A 21,708-nucleotide genomic window follows, 5' to 3' on the forward strand; every position below is an offset into this window, starting at 1 on the left:
CTCTAGCGACTCCTTGTGGCGGGCCAGGTGCCTACAGGCTGACTTCGGTCGTCAGTTTCCTCCGACACATTGGTCTCCTTCCCGGATTCAGATCAGGTTGTAGGCACTCCTCAGGTCCAACTTGGTAAAGTACCAGTCCCTTGTAGCTGCTCGATGGCCGACGGAACCAGAGGGAGGGGGTATCGGTACTTGGTGACTGCGTTCAACCCCCTGTAGTCAATGCATGGTCTCAGTCCTCCATCTTTTTTAGCCACGAAGAAGAAGCTGGCAGAGGCAGGAGAGGTAGAGCATCTGATGAACCTGTGTCAGGGTCTCCGCCACATACTTCTCCATGGCCTCAGTCTCCGCCATGGAAAGGGGGTAAATGCGACTCTTTGAGGGGTGTTGTCCCTCCAGCAGGTCAATGGCGCAGTCCCAGGGCCTGTGAGGAGGGAGACACATAGCCTTAGATGAAGAGAAGATATCGGAGAGATCTGCGTACTCACGTGGAATGTTGGGCTGGAGGGCGGACTCTGGACTCTCCACTGACGTGGAACAACAAACCACCAGCAGGCAGGTCTTCCGGCATGAGGTGGACCAGGCTGTGATCCTCTTGGTGATCCAATTGATGGTGGGGTTGTGTAGTCTGAGCCAGGGCAATCCCAAGACGATCCGGTGAAGGGGTGACGTGACGATGTGGAATGACAGTGTGACGTCATCTCCTATCACAACATGGTTAAAACTATACTGTACATTCGATATAATGGACGGTCAGTCCTTGCATCCATAGCATTGTCTATGGATTTGAGAGTGGTTGCATTTCTCCAGCCCCATTCCTCAGCTTTTTACCGCAACTGTGGCGGGGAGGCCACTTTGTTAATGTTTCAATTAAGGATTGCCGCTTTAAACACCTTTAATAGAGTAATAGTGTTATTATATGCTGCAATCCTCTAGTGAGTGAGTTACTGTTGTGCCATTAATATCCAGCATAACTTTGAGAATGAAAATCTTAGCATTACTAACAAAAAGAATGAAATTGAAAGCAAAACATAGACTCAAAAGTAGTAGAAAACCCAAATATTGCAAGGAAATATTTTTTTTATGTGAGAGCAAATTAATTGTAAATTGACTTTTCAGAGATTTTTTTTTTCCTGCAATTTTCCCTATATTTTTTTATGTTACCCTGGACTTTGCTTTCACTACCTTTTTCCAGGTGCAAGTTTTGGCACATTCATCCCAAATCATTTTCTTTTTTTTAATGTCACATGGTTCGTAAACAATTGGTGTGGACTAACAGTGAAATGCTTACTTACGGGCACTTCCCAACAATATACAGAAATAATTGAAAAGTAAAACACGGAATAATAAAAGTAATAATAAATACACAATGAGTAACGATAACTTGACCATATACATGGGGTACCAGTACCGAGTCGATGTGCAGGGGTACGAGGTAATTGAGGTAGTGTGACACTCTGGCTCTAGGACTTGTATATGTGAGCCAGGGTGTATCTCATTTGGTGGTGTTGGGGATGGGTGAGTTTCATTTTGTTTGTATTTAGTGGTGATTGGTTAATGACTCCCAATCGGAGGTAACGAGTGTCAGCTGTCGGCTCGTTATCTCTGATTGGGAGCCATATATATTCTGTGTGTTTTCACCTTTGTTTTGTGGGTTATTGTTTCCGTGTTGCTGTTAGTCTGTATCAGTATTTTGAACTTCACGTATCGTCTTTTGTTTTGTTTTCGTGAGTACGTTATTTAATAAATATCATGTTCACTCGCAACGCTGCGCATTGGTCTCCTCCTTCAGACGATCGTGACAGAATAACCCACCAAACAAGGACCAAGCAGCGCGTCCAGGAGCAAAGGGTCTGGACACAGGAGTTATGGACGCCTCCTAAGGATTTTTGGACATGGGAGGAGATTCGGGCTGGAAAGGGTCCTTGGGCACAACCGGAGGAATATCACCGCCCTCGTGAAGAGCTGGAGGCAGCCAAAGCCGAGAGGAGGTGGTACGAGGAGGCAGCGCGAAGGCGAGGCTGGAAGCCCGTGGAAGAGAGGCAACCCCAATAAATTTTTGGGGGGGGGCACATGGCTTGGGCGACGGAGCAGCAGGAGGCTGCCACAGGGAGAAAAGGAGAGAAGGCTAACGGAGTACGGGAGTCATTGGCGAGTAGAAGGAGGGAAGTTGTTGTGGCACGGCATGAGAGACTGAAGTGTGTTACCAGTCCGGTCCGGCCCGTTCCTGATCCCCAGTTAAGGCCAGTGGTGTGTGTTCCCGGTACGGACCGGCCTGTTCCTACTCCACGCACCAGGTCCACGATGTGCGTCGCCAGCCCGGCCCGGCCTGTTCCGGCCACTCGCACCAGGGATACGGTGCGCGTCGCCAGCCCAGCCCGGCCTGTTCCTGCTCCACGCACGAATCCTACGGGGTGCGTCACCAGTCGGCCAGAGTCTGCCGTCTGCCCAACGGCGCCTGAACTGGCCGTCTGCCCAACGGCGCCTGAACTGGCCGTCTGCCCAACGGCGCCTGAACTGCCCGTCGGCCCTATGGCGTCTGAACTGCCCGTCTGTCAAGCGCTGCATAAGCCGCCCGTCTGTACTGAGCCTGCAAAGCCGCCCGTCTGCCATGAGCCTTCAGAGCCGTCCGCCAGATCGGAGCCGCTAGAGCCTTCCGCCAGACAGGAGCCGCTAGAGCCTTCCGCCAGACAGAATCATACACCTGCTATGGAATCAGCAGGAGCCGACGCAACCCATACTAGACTGGAAGCTCAGGTTCGGGACCAGAAAGAGCAGCTCCTGCAGATGGGAGCCGCCCTGCTGGAGGTGATGACTGCAATCCGAGGCTGGGGTCCGCCTCCACCGCCAGCCTCCCAGCCAGCACCATCAGCCAGCCATGAGCAGCCAGATCTGTCAACCAGCCATGAGCAGCCAGATCCGTCAGCCAGCCATGAGCAGCCAGATCCGTCAGCCGGCCATGAGCAGCCAGATCCGTCAGCCAGCCATGAGCAGCCAGATCCGTCAGCCAGCCATGAGCAGCCAGATCCGTCAGCCAGCCATGAGCAGCCAGATCCGTCAGCCAGCCATGAGCAGCCAGATCCGTCAGCCAGCCATGAGCAGCCAGATCCGTCAGCCAGCCATGAGCAGCCAGACCCGTCAGCCAGCCATGAGCAGCCAGACCCGTCAGCCAGCCATGAGCAGCCAGATCCGTCAGCCAGCCATGAGCAGCCAGATCCGTCAGCCAGCCATGAGCAGCCAGATCCGTCAGCCAGCCATGAGCAGCCAGATCCGTCAGCCAGCCATGAGCAGCCAGATCCGTCAGCCAGCCAGGATCCGCCAGAGCCGTCCAGCCAGGATCCGCCAGAGTCGTCCAGCCAGGATCCGCCAGAGCCGTCTAGCCAGGATCCACCAGAGCCGTCCAGCCAGGATCCGCCAGAGCCGTCCAGCCAGGATCCGCCAGAGCCGTCCAGCCAGGATCCGCCAGAGCCGTCCAGCCAGGATCCGCCAGAGCCGTCCAGCCAGGATCCGCCAGAGCCGTCCAGCCTGGATCCGCCAGAGCCGTCCCGCCGGGATCCGCCAGAGCCGTCCCGCCGGGATCCGCCAGAGCCGTCCCGCCAGGATCCGCCAGAGCCGTCCCGCCAGGATCCGCCAGAGCCGTCCCGCCAGGATCCGCCAGAGCCGTCCCGCCAGGATCCGCCAGAGCCGTCCCGCCAGGATCCGCGAGAGCCAGCCAGCCAGGATCCGCCATCTAGTCAGGTGCTGCCCCTTAGCCCGGTGCTGCCCCTTAGTCCGGTGCTGCCCCTTAGCCCGGTGCGGCCCCTTAGTCCGGTGCTGCCCCTTAGCCCGGTGCTGCCCCTTGTTCCGGTGCTGCCCCTTATCCCGGTGCTGCCCCTTATCCCGGTGCTGCCCCTTAGGCCGATGCTGCCCCTTAGTCCGGTGTTGCCCCTTAGTCCAGGTGGGGTTAGTTGGAGGGTGGTCATTGGGAGGAGGCTACCGAAGCAGGTTGTGACTGTGGTGGGGTGGGGATCACGACCGGGGCCAGAACCGCCACCATGGACAGACGCCCACCCAGACCCTCCCCTAGTCCTGATGTTGGTGCGCCCGGAGTTCGCACCTTTAGGGGGGGGTACTGTGACACTCTGGCTCTAGGACTTGTATATGTGAGCCAGGGTGTATCTCATTTGGTGGTGTTGGGGATGGGTGAGTTTCATTTTGTTTGTATTTAGTGGTGATTGGTTAATGACTCCCAATCGGAGGTAACGAGTGTCAGCTGTCGGCTCGTTATCTCTGATTGGGAGCCATATATATTCTGTGTGTTTTCACCTTTGTTTTGTGGGTTATTGTTTCCGTGTTGCTGTTAGTCTGTATCAGTATTTTGAACTTCACGTATCGTCTTTTGTTTTGTTTTCGTGAGTACGTTATTTAATAAATATCATGTTCACTCGCAACGCTGCGCATTGGTCTCCTCCTTCAGACGATCGTGACAGGTAGATACACTACATGACCAAAAGTATGTGGACACCTGCTCATCAAATATCTAATTCCTAAATCATGGGCATTAATATGGAGTTGGTCCCCCATTTGCTGCTACAACAGCCTCCACTCTTCTGGGAAGGCTTTCCACTAGATGTTGGAACATTGCTGCGGGGACTTCCATTTAGCCAGAAGAGGTTAGGCCTGGCTCGCAGTCAACGTTCCAATTCATCGCAAATGTGTTTGACGGGGTTGAGGTCAGGGCTCTGTGTAGGCCAGTCAGGTTCTTCCACACCGATCTCGACAAACAATTTCTGTATGGACCTCGCTTTGTGCATGGGGGCATTGTCATACTGAAACAGGGAACGGCCTTCCCTAAACTGTTGCCACAAAGTTGGAAGCACACAATCGTCTAGAATGTCATTGTATGCTGTAGCGTTACGATTTCCCTTCACTGGAACTAAGGGCCTAGCCCGAACCATGAGAAACAGCCCCAGACCATTGTTCCTCCTACAGTTGGCACTATGCATTTGGGCAGGTAGCATTCTCCTGGCATCCGCCAAACCCAGATTTGTCTGTTGGACTGCCAGATGGAAAAGCATGATTCATCACTCCAGAGAACGCATTTCCACTGCTCTAGAGTCCAAGCTTCACACCACTCCAGCCGACGCTTGGCATTGTGCATGGTGATCTTAGGCTTGTGTACGGCTGCTCGGCCATGGAAAACCCATTTCATGAAGCTCCCGACAAACACTTATTGTGCTGACGTTGCTTCCAGAGGCAGTTTGGAACACGGTAGTGAGTATTGCAACCGAGGACAGACAATTTTTACGCGCTACAGCACTCGGCGGTCCCATTCTGTGAGATTGTGTGGCCTACCACTTCGCGGCTGAGCCGTTGTTGCTCCTAGATGTTTCCACTTCACAATAACAGCACTTCCTGTTGACCGGGGCAGCTCTAGCAGGGCAGAAATTTGACGAACTGACTTGTTGGAAAGGTGGCATCCTATTACGGTGCCACATTGAAAGTCACTAAGCTCTTCAGTAAGGCCATTCTACAGCCAATGTTTGTCTATGGAGATTGCATGGCGGTGTGCTCAATATTATACACCTGTCAGCAACGGGTGTGGCTGAAATAGCAAAATCTACTAATTTAAACCCCTACAACTTATCCAGAACGCTGCAGCCCGTCTGGTGTTCAACCTTCCCAAGTTCTCTCATGTCAACCCGCTCCTCCGCACACTCCACTGGCTTCCAGTTGAGGCTCGCATCTACTACAAGACCATGGTGCTTGCCGACGGAGCTGTGAGGGGAACGGCACCTCCTTACCTTCAGGCTCTGATCCTACTCCCAAACGAGGGCACTACGTTCATCCACCTCTGGCCTGCTAGCTCCCCTACCTCTACGGAAGCACAGTTCCCGCTCAGCCCAGTCAAAGCTATTCGCTGCTCTGGCACCCCAATGGTGGAACAAGCTCCCCCACGACGCCAGGACAGCGGAGTCACTGACCACCTTCCGGAGACACTTGAATCCCTACCTCTTTAAGGAATACCTGGAATAGTATAAAGTAATCCTTCTACCCCCCCCCCCCCCCCCACCCCCCCATAAAAAAAGAAGAAAAGTGGTTGTCCCACTGGCTATCATAAGTTGAATGCACCAATTTGTAAGTCGCTCTGGATAAGAGCGTCTGCTAAATAATGTAAATGTAAATGTAAAGTGTGTCCACATACTTTGTATATATAGTGTATGTACATATAACTAGGAATAAAGTGAGATAATGAACAGTCGCAGAAGCGTATGAGTTATAAAATTTAGTGCAAAAAGGGTCAATGCAGATAGTCCGGGCAGCGCCTTGTGAGCTAAAGGGTAGAGCTGCCGCCTTCAAGGAGCGGGACTCTAACCCGGACGCTTATAAGAAATCCCCCTATGCTCTCCGACGAGCCATCAAACAGGCAAAGAGTCAATACAGGACTAAGATTGAATCGTACTACACCGGCTCTGACGCTCGTCGGATGTGACAGGGCTTGAAAACTATTACAGACTACAAAGGGAGAACACTAAGATAACCTCTCTAAATGACTACCGACCCGTAGCACTCACTTCTGTAGCCATGAAGTGCTTTGAAAGGCTGGTCATGGCTCACATCAACACCATTATCCCAGAAACCCTAGACCCACTCCAATTTGCTTACCGCCCCAACAGATCCACAAATGATGCAATCTCTATTGCACTCCACACTGCCCTTTCCCACCTGGACAAGAGGAACACCTATGTGAGAATGCTATTCATTGACTACAGCTCAGCGTTCAACACCATAGTGCCCTCAAAGCTCATCACTAAGCTAAGGATCCTGGGACTAAACACCTCCCTCTGCAACTGGATCCTGGACTTCCTGACGGGCCGCCCCCAGGTGGTAAGGGTAGGTAACAACACATCTGCCACACTGATCCTCAACACGGGGGCCCCTCAGGGGTGCGTGCTCAGTCCCCTCCTGTACTCCCTGTTCACCCATGACTGCATGGCCAGGCACAACTCCAATACCATCATTAAGTTTGCAGACGATACTACAGTGGTAGGCCTGATCACCGACAATGATGAGACAGCCTATAGGGAGGAGGTCAGAGACCTGGCCGTGTGGTACCAGGATTACAACCGCTCCCTCAACGTGCTCAAGACAAAGGAGATGATTGTGGACTACAGGGAAAAAAAAGAGGACTGAGCACGGCCCCATTCTCATCGACAGGGCTGTAGTGGAACAGGTTGAGAGCTTCAAGTTCCTTGGTGTCCACATCACCAACAAATTATCATGGTCCAAACACACCAAGACAGTTGTGAAGAGGGCACGACAAAGCCTATTCCCCCTCAGGAGACTGAAAAGATTTGGCATGGGTCATCAGATCCTCAAAAGTTATACAGCTGCACCATCGAGAGCATCCTGACTGGTTGCGTCACCGTCTGGTATGGCAACTGCTCGTCCTCCGACCGCAAGGCACTACAGAGGGTAGTGCGTACGGCCCAGTACATCACTGGGGCCAAGCTTCCTGCCATTCAGGACCTCTATACCAGGCGGTGTCGGAGGAAGGCCCTAAAAATTATCAAAGACTCCTGCCACCCTAGTCATAGACTGTTCTCTCTGCTACCGCACGGCAAGCGGTACCGGAGCACCAAGTCTAGGTCCAAAAGGCTTCTTAACAGCTTCTACCCCCAAGCCATAAGACTCCTGAACAGCTTATCATGGCTACCCGGACTATTTGGGGGGGACATACAGACGTTTTCATGAGAAGACCGATTTCTGGGATGTCTCATGGTCTGACAAACACCGCTGTAGCTCGCCCACCTTCCACCGCAGATGCGGAAGGCCAACATAGGCGGCGGATGAGGTGGATTGAGTCGCAGCCCATGCAAAACACCTGATATCTCTAGCTTAAACTGACGGTATTTGATGGTGATTTTTTTATTATGTTACTTAGATTGACGCACGGGTGACTCTCAAGGACTTTGAAACACTTCTACATTAATGTGGATGCTACCATGATTACAGATAGTCCTGAATTAATCGTGAATAATTATGAGTGAGAATGTTACAGATGCACAAATATCCTACCCCCAAGACATGCTAACCTCTCACCATTACAATAACGGGGGAGGTTAGCATTTTTGGGGGGGTATGAAGTTTATACCTCTGTAACTTTCTCCCTCATCATTATTCAAGATTCATTCAGGATTATCCGTAATCATGGTAGCATCCACATTAATGTAGAAGTGTTTACAAACACATTCTATTCTTTTTTACAATAAAAGTGACTCCAAAATGACACAATACATTATTTACCATGAATTTCTATTGGGCACAAAATAATCTCAAACACAACCAAAACAAACAGCAAATGCATCCAACACGTTTATAGAGTCACAAGCTTGATGTAATCATTGCGTGCTATGAATATGGGACCAATTACTTTACTTTTTACTACTTTAATGCACAAATAAATGGATTTGTCCCAATACTTTTGCTCCCCTAAAATGGGGGGACTATGTACAAAAAGTGCAGTAATTTCTAAATGGTTCACCTGATATGGATGAAAATATACTCAAATTATAACGACACAGGATGAGACCCAGATGCAGACACAGGGGGCAGATGGTTCGATTCTCTGATATTTATTAAAATACAAGGGGCAGGCAAGAGGTAGTTCGAGGACAGGCAGAAGTTCGTAAACCAGGTCTGAGTCCGAAAGGTACAGGGCGGCAGGCAGGCTCGAGGTCAGGGCAGGCTGAATGGTATGGCAGGCGGGCTCAGTGTCAGGGCAGGCTGAATGGTATGGCAGGCGGGCTCAGTGTCAGGGCAGGCAGAAAAGGTCGGAACCGGGAGGACTAGAAAACAGGAACTAGGAAAAAAAACAGGAGTACGGAACACCACGCTGGTAGACTTGACGAGACAAGACGAACTGGCAACAGGCAGAATAAAACACCGGGGGATAATGGGAACAAATGGGAGACACCTGGTGGGGGGTGGAGACAAGCACAAGACAGGTGAAAAAGATCAGGGTGTAACACAAATTAAAGCTGACAATCTGCACTTTAACCTCATAGTCATTGTATAATTTCAAATCCAAAGTGCTAGAGTACAGAGCCAAAACAACAACAAAATGTGTCACTGTCCCAATACTTTTGGAGCTCACTGTAGGTGTTCCTCTTGTCCAGGTGAGAGAGGGCAGTATGGAGTCCAATAGAGATTACGTCATCTGTGGATCTGTTGGGGCGGTGTGCGAATTGGAGTGGGTCCAGGGTTTCTGGGATGATGGTGTTGATGTGAGCCATGACCAGCCTTTCAAAGGATTTCATGGCTACAGATGTGAGTGCTATGGGGCGATAGTAATGTAGACAGGTTCCCTTGGCGTTATTGGGTACAAGGACTATGGTGGTCTGCTTGAAACATGTAGGTATTACAGACTGGGTCAGGGACAGGTTGAAAATGTCAGTGAAGACACTTACCAGCTGGTCAGCGCATGTTCTGAGTATGCGTCCTGGTAATCCGTCTGGCCCTGCGGCCTTGTGAATGTTAACCTGTTTAAACACCTACTCATTCCAGGGTTTTTCTTAATTTTTACTATTTTCTACATTGTAGAATAATAGTGAAGACATCAAAACTATGAAAAAACACATATGAGATCATGTAGTAACCAAAAAAGTGTTAAACAAATCAAAATATATTTTATATTTGAGATTCTTCAAGTAGCCACCATTTGCCTTGATGACAGCTTTGCACACTCTTGGCATTCTCTCAACCAGCTTCACCTGGAATGCTTTTCCAACAGTCCACATATGCTGAGCACTTGTTGACTACTTTTCCTTCACTCTGCCCAAACCATCTCAATTGGTTTGAGGTCGGGTGATTGAGAGGCCAAGTAATCTGATGCAGCACTCCATCACTCTCCTTCTTGGTCAAATAGCCCTTATACGGCCTGCAGGTGTGTTGGGTCATTGTCCTGTTGAAAAACAAATGATAGTCCCACTAAGTGCAAACCAGATGGGATGGCGTATCACTGCAGAACGCTGTGGTAGCCATGCTGGTTAAGTGTGCCTTGAATGCTAAATAAATTACAGCCAGTGTCACCAGCAAAGCACCCCCACACCATCACACCTCCTCCTCCATGCTTCACAGTGGGAACCACACATGCAGAGATCATCCGTTCACCTACACTGCCTCTCACAAAGACACGGCAGTTGGAACCCAAAATCTCCAATTTGGACTCATCAGACTAAAGGACAGATTTCTACCAGTCTAATGTCCATTGCTCGTGTTTCTTGGCCCAAGCAAGTATCTTCTTCTTATTGGTGTCCTTTAGTAGTGGTTTCTTTGCAGCAATTCGACCATGAAGGCCTGATTCATGCAGTCTCCTCTGAACAGTTGATGTTGAGATATGTCTGTTACTTGAACTATGTGAAGCATATATTTGGGCTGCAATTTCTGCGGCTGGTAACTCTAATGAACTTCTCCTTTGCAGCAGAGGTAACTATGGGTCTTCCTTTCCTGTGGCGGTCCTCATGAGAGCCACTTTCATCATAGTGCTTGCTGGTTTTTGCAAATGCACTTGAAGAAACTTTAAAAGTTATTGAAATTGACTGACCTTCATGTCTTAAAGTAATGATGGACTGTTGTTTCTCTTTGCTTATTTGAGCTGTTCTTGCCATAATATGGACTTGGTCTTTTACCAAATAGGGCTATCTTCTGTATACCACCCCTACCTTGTCACAACACAACTGATTGGCTCAAACGCATTAAGAATGTGCTGGGGTGGTGTTGAAGGAGTCAGGCGCAGGAGAGTAAATCACAGAATAACAGGCTTTAATCCGCAAAATACAGGTTTACGCAGAAATGCGTCAACCATACTCCAGGGCAAAAAACAGACGCACTGGAAAATACAAGGCACACGGGAAAATACTCCCGTCGATACAAAATACACGAGCTCCACCGAGCTTCACTAACCTCCATAATAAACAATCACCCACACAGACAAGGAAGCAGAGGAAACACTTATACAATGACTAATGAGGGAATAAGGACCAGGTGTGTGTGATTGAAGACAAGACAAATGGAGTGATGATAAATGGATCGGCAGTAGCTAGTAAGCCGGTGACGCCGAACACCAAAACCTGCCCAAACAAGGAGGGGAGGCAGCCTCGGCGGAAGTCGTGACAAAGAAGGAAAGAAATTCCACAAATTAACTTTTAACAAGGCACACCTGTTAATTGAAATGCATTCCAGGTGACTACCTCATGAAGCTGGTTGAGAGAATGCCAAGAGTGGGCAAAGCTGTCATCAAGGCAAAGGGTGGCTACTTTGAAGAATCTCAAAAATAAAATATATTTTGACTTGTTTAACACTTTTTTTGGTTACTACATGATTCCATATGTGTTATTTCATAGTTTTGATGTCTTCACTATTATTATACAATGTAAACAATAAAGAAAAACCCTGGAATGAGTAGGTGTGTCCACACTTTTGACTGGTACTGTATATATTTATATACAGTATAAAAAAAATTTTGGGTGAAATTTCATGTGATTTAAGTTCACACGTGTCTGAAAACCACGTTTTTTTTCACGTGATTTTTTCATGTGTTTTATTGTTGTTGTAAGGGCTGCATCCCTTTTTACCCAACCACATCAACCACTGTGTAGTGAATTTGCTATGGCTGACAACATATTTTTGTTGTTGACATGTCATGTGGATGTTGTGGCTAATGGATATCGCAACACAAAGCCATTTGCCTGTGGGTCAACTTGCCCCGTCAGTCACTGAGGCATGATCTCATCCAAGGTTAGGATGAACAGCATTCTTCTGCCCTTCATCCTCACACAGTGTGTTGTGGAGAAGAAATTGTGAAAAGTGAATAGAGGATGATCAAATTGAATGTGGGGGCTGTTTGACACTGTGTTGATGGTGGCCTTGACTCCAACATGCAAAACAAAACAATTCCCCTCCACTCTACACTTTGTGTGTGTTTGTGTATGTGTGTGTTTGTGTATGTATGTGTGTGTGTGTGTGTGCACGTGTGTGTTCTTGGAGAACCCCCTGTGCTAGTAGCCACTGAGTCTGGTGGGAGTGATGTAGCATGGTTATTAATGCATGAGGATCCTCGTACAGAGTATCTAAGGCTGCTAACAGCTGGCAGAGGAGAGTGAGTGCTGGGTAATTAATTAAGCTTTAGGCCTCCGAAATTCATTTTGCACACACACGTTATGACCACAAACCATAGCCCATTGCACAATGCTGCTGCATGTACGTTTTCTATTAACATGCTGTATAAACCAATATCTACAAGCACTAAGCACACTTGGTCCAAGAGAGAACATGTAGTATTGAGTATTGTAAAATCCAATATCGCGCCTATACTGAACATAATCAGGCATGTGTAAAGTGTTGTATCCAAATATGATTACTCTTCACACAAAATAACTGACAAAATGTAGCCCAGATCCAAAATCCAAAACTGGCACATCAGTTCTCCCCTGAAAGAGACCTCGGTGTCTTGTCAGAAACCCATTATCATGAATGTGGCATGTGGCAAACGATATGGAAATATTACTTTATAGACTGGCATTAGTCTAAGAACGTTCCCTCATAGCATAATGGCAGTGGTGTAAAGTACTTAGGTAAAAATACTTTAAAGTACTACTTAAGCGGTTTATTTTAGTATCTGTACTTTACTTTACTATTTATATTTTTGACAACCTTTACTTTTACTTTATTACATTCCTGAAGAAAATAATGTACTTTTTACTCCATACATTCCCTGACACCCAAAAGTACTTGTTACATTTTGAATGATTAGCAGCACAGGAAAATGGTCCAATTCACACACTTATCAAGAGAACATCCCTGGTCATCTCTACTGCCTCTGATCTGGCGGACTCACTAAACACAAATGCTTTATTTGTAAATGATTTCTGAGTGTTGGAGTGTGCCCCTAGCTATCCATAAATTTAAAAAACAAGAAAATTGTGCCGTCTGGTTGGCTTATACTTTTACTTTTACTTTTGATACTTAAGTATATTTTAGTAATTACATTTACTTTTGATACTTAAGTACATTTAAAACTAAATACTTTTAGACTTTTACTCAAGTAGTATTTTACAGGGTGACTTTCACTTTTACTTGAGTCATTTTCTATGAAGATATCTTTACTTTTACTCAAGTATGACAATTGAGTACTTTTTCCATCACTGCATAATGGAGTTGTATGGAATGTTGGTCCCCTGGGGTCACACTGTTGCATGTATGGAGAATATTGGGACAAAGTGGGCTTGGCAGGTACCAGATGTAGCAGGGCCTGAGGCTCAGGCTGCATGCCACTTCCCGTAGACACTGCAGGTAGGCTGGGATGAGACTGGTGAGAGCATGGCTTCCTGGCTCAGAGGCAGACCTGGGTTCAAATACTATTATAATTTTTTTCAAATATTGTACCTGTGCTTGATTAAGCTTTCCTGTTGCAATGCAAAGTCTCAAAAGTGTAAACCTCTCACACCTGGTGCTCCATGCAGACTGAATCAAACGCTCAAAGTATATGAAAGATTTCAAATAGTATTTGAACCCAAGCCTCCTTAGAGGTCTGAGGGGAGGATGAGGGACATGTAAGTCAAAAGAATGTGCCTGCAGGAGGCATTATGTAAGGCTATTAAACTGTCACTGTCTAGAAGGATGTAACCTTTGTTTGCGACTGCTGACAATCAATTTTTCATGTTTGTTTCTGGCGAGGAGGTAGCGCTGTACTATGTCTCTCCTTTGTTAGAGAGCATGGGGAAATGTTTTTGCTCCTTCTTTTTTTTATCTCACTCTCTTTTACAGAGAGATACACAATGAAAAACATGTTGCTTGCAAGCAACATTAACATGGTATAGCCTACCTATAACCACTGCCTCTAATCTAAATATTATACGTTGACGAGTGTGGTTTCAGTTCTGATTTCTATATAATTTGGGGTGTAATGTTTGGGTGTCTGTCAGTTTAAGTATGTATTTGTATTGAGAATAAACATACTGGGAGTCCAGTACACAAAAAAGATGTTGATGTATTTTCAGGGCTATTAGGAAAGAACCATTCAGCCGAGTGAAGTTCAACCCAGTACTGTCTGAGTTCAAACCCTGCCAGCCGTAGTGTAGGTGAGAGGGAGTTTATGAGTGAGACCACCTCAGGCTTCTGTCTCCTCCTAACTCCTCTTTGTTGTCTCTCTGTTCACACCCAGTGCCGCCTCTAGCATTTTGGGGGCCCTAAGCAAGATTTGGTTGGGGGCCCCCCCTACCTCGCAGGCAAAACATTTTAGTGCCCCCACCCCTCTTGGCAGTGGACTTTTTTTGGTTCAGTGTTAAAGGGCCATGTACATATCATATCTGTGTGAGAGTGACTAACAAATGCAATGGGGGGGTCCCTGAACACATGCCCTGCGTGCCCGGTTGGTAATTTGGTGATGATTAGGCCTAATTCAAGATTTAGATAGCTGGTTAGACTACCTTACCTAGCAATCCCCCAAAAATGTAACTGCCCAGGGATAATTGAGGGACTGACATAACAAGTGGAAAACTGCTGATGAACTACCAAATTTCGAAATTGCACCTTGTGTATTCTACTTTTCTAACTCTCAACAGTAAGTTGAGACCCTAACTGAATTCCTTTTTTTGGGGGGGGGGGGGGGGGGGGGGGGCTAGAGTGTGTGGAGCCGTACACGCAACGCGTAGTCTGTGTATAGGAAGAGGCGGCTCTGTTGACACCTTCAGATGGAACTGAAATTTAGGCCAACCACTCAATAGAATTCTTCCCATTTAAAAACAAATCTTTCCTCCTATTTCAAAATTACAACACAATCACTCCAGATTAATTTAAGATAGCATTATGTTTCCCTCTTCTCTATATACATCACTCTTAAGTGCACACACACCACATGGGGAAATGGACTGTCTGACAGATAGCATTAAGCATTTTAAATATTAAACTAAGTCCCTGTCAACACACCCCTTTCATACAATTAAATACTGTATAACCATATCATTTATATATAACCATATCACTACAGATTAATTGTAGGTGGCGTTGTTTGTTTGTTTGTTTTGAGCAATATGGTTCAGTTTGTAAAGTAAGTTCAAACCATAGGACAAATCCTTATGTATGAGTTCTAGAGATAAAGTGTGATCAGAAAAACACAATAAAACTTTGTAACAGTGGCAAGAGTGCTTTATGTGTGAGTGTTCTAGTGTGTTTCCTATGGTCCCTGTTGGGGGTGGATGGTTGCATGTCAACTCATGACCCTAAAAACAGAACCGATGCCCCTTATGCATGCACGACAACCACAATCGGTTCCCGCTGCTGTTCACGCTCCTTGCACGGAATAAATATGGCACCTTGTGAATCATGTGACCGTAGCTCAGCAAACTGCTCCGTTTTCACCAGAGGAGCGTAAAACAGCCCACAGCACGTCTGAGAGTGAAGCTCCAGCTGCTGCTGCATCCTATAAGTACAGCTGCAGGGTGGAGAGGAGTACACTACCTCCTCCTGATTCACTGGACATACATAATCATCTATTCAGGAATCCTACCTCCAGCTAGAGTTAGCGTGTGCTGGCCCTGGGACCCTTGGGATGCTTTGTGTTGTTTTTGCAATACATATTTCAAAATTGGCTCAAGCAATTATACACGTAGACCAACCTTTGTTCAAGGCTTTCAAAATCAATGTCTGTTGTTTGGAATTAGGTGTTGTTCGTGTTCATATTGGACCATGTGAGTTGCATTTAGCCGTAATCAGGATATTAAGAATCACAACCTTTCATTGCACTATGCCTACCATTTATCATACTTAGAAACCTGTTTACCCCTACAGCCCAACACTTTTCATTGGCAAGGAAACAACTGATCTCCAGCCCCTTGTGATCTCAATTTCCTGTGGTAGTACCAGTCACTGTGAACTTAAGACATGTCACCGGCTTCAATGATTGGTCTACAGCCAATGGCCTTCCTGCCACCAATTCATGACCCGTCAACCCCAATACTGCTACCAATCCAACAGCCACACAACACACAACACATAACAAATGCCCTGATGTCACAGTCAATCCAGGCATCCCATTCTGTTTCTCTTAACACTGGCATTCCATTTATCCTAGCATGAGGACAAGCCAAATTATGGTATTCAGGAATAGCAAGGTTTGTACTCTTTCCCCTGATCCAGAAAATTAAGGTTTGAATGCTTTCTACAAGATTAACTAACCGGTATTCAAATTTTTGGTTGAATTTGTAATCTCTCTCAAATGCTTGTCTGAAATGTGTGTTTGTAGAGTGTATTGTCTTTACAGCTGTATGCCAACATCCCAAGTGATTGATTCTTCAATGGGAGAATGTAATTATGGTCTGTACCATCACAAAGCTCATAGAACAGCAATAAGCACTGATGTCTCAGAGGAGATTTCATAAGGTAATTACTTGGTAGCTAGGGCCCTCGAGCTCAGCAAACATATTCTCCTTCATTGTTGTTTAGAAATGTTTATGGGACAGACACGCAACTGAAACATTCAGCATTAGAGTCCTATATTAGTCCCATCTAATCTGTGTCTCTATGCATTATGTATCTGTGTACAAGGCCATCCCATTAAACTGGGTTTTGTGTAGTTTTAAATTGCACTCTAATTTTAAATAGTGCCCTGTTTAGTTTTAAATGGCGATCTGTGTAGTTTTAAATAGTGCCCTGTTTAGTTTTAAATGGTGCCCTGTTTAGTTTTAAATGGTGCTCTGTTTAGTTTTAAATGGTGCTCTGTTTAGTTTTAAATGGTGCCCTGTTTAGTTTTAAATAGTGCCCTGTGTAGTTTTAAATGGTGCCCTGTTTAGTTTTAAATGGTGCCCTGTTTAGTTTTAAATGGTGCCCTGTTTAGTTTTAAATAGTGCTCTGTGTAGTTTTTACTCTCAAGGACTAGAGCTACTAATATGGCATCCATGTTGTGTTACTCATCCGTCATTGCTTTATGATTGGAGCAGCTAGGCTAATTAGCTGCTTTCAGTACCGGCACAATCAATCTTTTCAGGAAAGCTTATGATCAGGGGCGTCTAAACAACAAAGACTCACAAGAGAGCAGTAACTCCAATCAGGCTCACAGCGTTCTCCAAATAAATCTCACTAAAGCGGAGATTTGACATGGAAAAGAACAGAACCCAATAAGCATTTAGTCTACTGTATGTTGTGCTGACATTACATTCACCCAAGAAAAAGTTTGAATTAACACACAAAATGTACTTTTAGTAGTCAAAAAATACTGTAGGAAGATCTGTAAAACCTTTGAAATTGTGCATTTGAGGCTATATTGTGACACAGTGTCTTTTGAACCAGTCCTTATTGCTGCCTCAGTAGCCTCTGTAGGCATCAGGACACGAACATGGAATATTATAATGCCCTGGGATTTGGCTTGGCCTGTATTTGTCTGCATTTGATAGCACACTCACGTGTGACTGAGCGATGAAACAAAGGTGGTGTAGTGAGAATTACTGTCCTAACCACTGACATTAAATGTTGAATACAAGGATCAGTTGACATGCTTTACCACTACTAGGGCGTTGGAAATATAACAACCACTGAGGAGTGCTGCACGCTCAGTTAAAAGCATTGGCACAGCTATCTGTGCAAAGCCTTGACAAGATTCACTATACAGCTTGGAAATGCTTCTCTCTTATGTATACTTCCATTCACAATATCCATAACTCTCATCAGGCCTCCTGAAAACAAAAGTACCAGTAGTCCAATTTCAATTCAGCTCAATTTCATAGAGATTGTAATCACCCGAACCAGAAGGAGGAGAATCGTTTGTTGGTAAATTAACTCATATATCAGCATGGGAGTTATTGGGGCTGAGGTGGACCCAAGAGTAAATATTTCTGTCAGATCCTGCAAACTGTAGCTCAAAATGACTAAACACACAATCTTGCCACGTTTGTTTGGACTTTTGAAGCAAAACCTCTGTGCACAAAAGACAAATGTAACACAGTGCAAAGTGCATGCTACTTGTAACGCCAGGGTAGTGGGTTCGATCCCCGGGACCACCCATACGTAAAAATGTATGCACACATGACTGTAAGTCGCTTTGGATAAAAGCGTCTGCTAAATGGCATGTTATTATTATATTATTAGTCCTAGCTTATTAGCCTGTCATCCATTAGAAAATAATGGCTTTGTCAAAAGACGCCCCCACAGACACCACACACACCATAACCTTTTCTAAAGCGGTTAGCAGGTTGACGTTTATTGGGATGACTCTTGTCCTTTAGGCAGAGCTGAGCGACTTCCGCTAGATGGGCCAGCTGCAAAGTCAAAATTGGCTATATTGTAAGAATGTATGAATACAGAAATTCACTTTTTGGCCTTATTTTAAGGTTAGGGTTAGGTATAAGGGTTAGCAGTGTGGTTAAGGTTAGGGTTAAGGTTAGGGTTAGGTTTAAAATCAGATTGTATGACTTTGTGGCTGTGCCAGCTAGTGACCACTCTGCAGAGCTGCCTCCAGAACAAGATTCATGACGAAAAACACTAACCTGCAAGATGTTAGGGAAAGTGACTATTTACAAAGAACACACAACGTTCTACATAGAATATATGTATATTGCCCAAGCCCTTCTCCCTATCCGGTCTTGTTCCAGTAAACAACCAGTACTCTGTACTGCAATTATCCATACAAAGGCTATAAACAGGGACAAAACCTTTTGCAATGTCCATTAGACTTACATTCACACATCTCAAAGGTGGAACAAAGCAGAGGTAGAAGTGGAGGAGGGTGTTGTTGATGACTCACCAATCATGTGAATGGAAGTCCTTCCAGACCGTGTCACATGGTGCTGCTGTAGCTGTATGGTCTCATAGAAGGTGGCCTGGCAGAGCTGGATGGCCATCCCACTGACCCAGAGGGCCAGGCAAAGCAGCCAGGACATGACAGCACACATCTGCTATAGCGGGGGGAGAGCACAGTCAATGGCATAGGTCATCATCTCACACACAGAAACACACACGCAAGCACAGATGCACTCATGACCAAATGAAAGCACACGCGCGCACGCACACACAGGAACACACAGAGAAAACCGTGTCCTGGCACATTGACCCAGATGAACTTCCACATAATCATCATAATAAACAGTGTATCATTCAGCGTGATTATCAACTGCTCATTTGTGTTATTTTTATTCCTGCCCTATCTTGTCCCTGAGCCACAGCGCAGCAGCAAATGTGGAATGGTCCCTGGGGACTTTTTCCATGCAGCTGAGATTTACCCTGACAGGCTGAATCCCTCTCTTCAACTCCTGACTATCTCTTCTTGCTTGCCTTTAAACCAAAATTAGAAATAAAAAAGATACGATTTCTCTCCTGGCAGTTAGCTGCCAACTCTTTTCTATGGGTGTCTTTTGGATGTCACAAGACTGTGACAGTGAGAACCATAATGGGAATCAACAATCAAATAATGTCTCTCACAAAGCTGTTTAAATAAGGGGGCTTCAAGACACATGCAGATCCCAGGTTAAGGTTAGGGTTGGGTTGAGAATTATTCAATATTTTAAATAATTGCCTCTGTAAAAATATCTTTACATCAACAAACATTGTGGTGATAGCATTAAATTGTGATTGTGTTCAACAGATTACAAAATTATTCATTTTTAGTGAAGCGTGTAATAAGATTTTTATTATATTCAGTTTCAGTGTTGTTTTTTTCTCAGTGATAATCGAAATAATGACCTCTGTCAAAATATCTTTACATCAACAAACTAGAGTTGTTGCCTGCAAGCAGTGTTTCTGTTCAACAAATTATAAAATGTGAATTTTTTCAAGGAGCATGTCAAAGGAAAATTAGCATTTAAGCAGATGTCTTTTATAGGTAATGAGATGTTGTATTAGATTAGGTTTCAGATATTTTTTTGAATGTAGCCTACTGTGTCTGTGTGACATTTGACTACAGTGTGCTTCTACCTTGGATTGGCTTTCAAGGATACCACTTCCAAGAAAAAAATGTAGCTGGCCTTTTCTCATTCATTCCACATATCCTACAGTACAGATGTAGGATCTTCATTTGAGGCAGTTTGCTACAGCAAGAAATGTGAATTATTATGTGGATTATAATTAATTTTTCGTAACAGAAATTACAAACTTCAGAAGCCTTTTTAAACCTCAAATACGTTACAAGTGTTACATTTTCTGAAGATCCTATAGTAGTTCAGCCTAGATATTAATCTCTCTGTTTTCCTTGTTTAAAGGATCTTATGTCTGTAAAAAGGTGGCATAGTCTGCAAAACACATTACATTTATTTTCTTTCTGATGCTCTATCAATGTTCTCATGTGTGTTCATGTACAGTAAAGTACTGTACATAGCATAAATGGTCCAGAAAACCTCAATAAACTGTCAGTACATTTGATAGTTCAATGCATTATATATTTGAACAGGCTGGATGTAATCTTTGGAATAAATCAGCAACATGAAATCCACAAGATTATGCAAACAGTAAATATTATTTATGTAAAAGTAATGTTACTACAAATAGCAAGCAAAAGTATGTAATAAAAACAGAGCACAGCACCTCTAAGGAATTTGCTTAATGCAGTAACTATGTACAAACTCACTTAATTCTTTATGAACATGTTAAACATTTAAGTGATGCCGATTTTATAAAACTGTCTCCATATTAGTTCATTTGAAGTCCCTTCGGTACAGTTTTACTTCTACTACCCTCCAAACACTAAACATCTCTTTCTCCTTTAGACAGTAAATATCTTACCTGAGTAAAGATCCTGGTAATCCTGGTAGAATAAAGAATTATTCTATCACATTATCTTAAATCGATCCATCCCGAGGCTGATGTGGAATCCCCCTACAACTCTGTCCTTGATTTAGGTGTAGAGACTCCCAAACTCCTCTGACTCTTCAAACCTTGCCCTTCTTCACTTTGTCTGAGGACAACCAACAGCAATGAGCACAGAGACTGAAACAGATTTCGAGACTTGACATTTCCTCCTTTGAAATATCACTGTATTCCCTCGAGGAGACTCTGGCACTGACACAGAATAGATTTGTCTCTTCGCGTTTACAGGCACATACAGAGCGATCCTTAATTAACTGCTGTAGAATCTCCCATTTCGCTCTCTCTTTCTCTCTCTCTCGCTCTGTCTGTCTGCGTCCTCCTCCCATTGACAGGCAGCCTCTGAGCACACGTTCTAGCTCTGTCCCCCTCAGCGAGCACTAAGTAATGACTGTTCTTCTACAGCCTGCCTGAGTGTAAAGACTGTATCACGTCTTAAAGCAAGATTGCCCCAGTATCACACTGAAACGGCATGGTACCTTATGGTCAGACCTGATTATCAGCCTCTTACCATTGCAAATCTACACAGGTGGTCTTACATAGGAACACCCACTTAAGAACACCTATAGACACTAACATAGATTATATTTACCTAGTACATCTTACATAGATTTTTGGATGCACTTCTCTCCACAGCGTTAGATATAACATGGTAATTACCTAGTCCTGTGTAGCTCAGTTAGTAGAGCATGGCGCTTGCAACGCCAGGGTTGTGGTTTCGATTCCCATGGGGGACTAGTATGAAAAAAGTATGAAAATGTATGTAAGTCGCTCTGGATAAGGGCGTCTGCTAAATGACGTAAATGTAGGGGTGTAACGATCCATCTACTACATCGATGTATCGATTTATATTCCTATGATCCAACTACATCGATCTGTGCTCGG

At 45.2% G+C, this 21,708-nt stretch overlaps 1 protein-coding gene across 1 annotated transcript in view; it reads right to left on the reverse strand.

The window, feature by feature from the left end:
* The window catches only part of LOC311148107 (chemokine-like protein TAFA-1), a gene marked incomplete at both ends in the record, with an annotated part of 36,119 nt that extends 17,199 nt beyond the window's left edge, over positions 1 to 18,920 (reverse strand). Inside the window, one exon of the mRNA XM_084185013.1 lies at positions 18,773 to 18,920. Coding sequence (XP_084041139.1) covers positions 18,773 to 18,920 — 148 coding nt within the window. The remainder of the gene's footprint in view (positions 1 to 18,772) is intronic.
* Positions 18,921 to 21,708: the final 2,788 nt, after the last annotated feature.

The sequence above is a fragment of the Coregonus lavaretus genome (genome assembly GCF_964263955.1).
Source record: "Coregonus lavaretus genome assembly, chromosome: 20".
NCBI lineage: Eukaryota > Metazoa > Chordata > Actinopteri > Salmoniformes > Salmonidae > Coregonus > Coregonus lavaretus.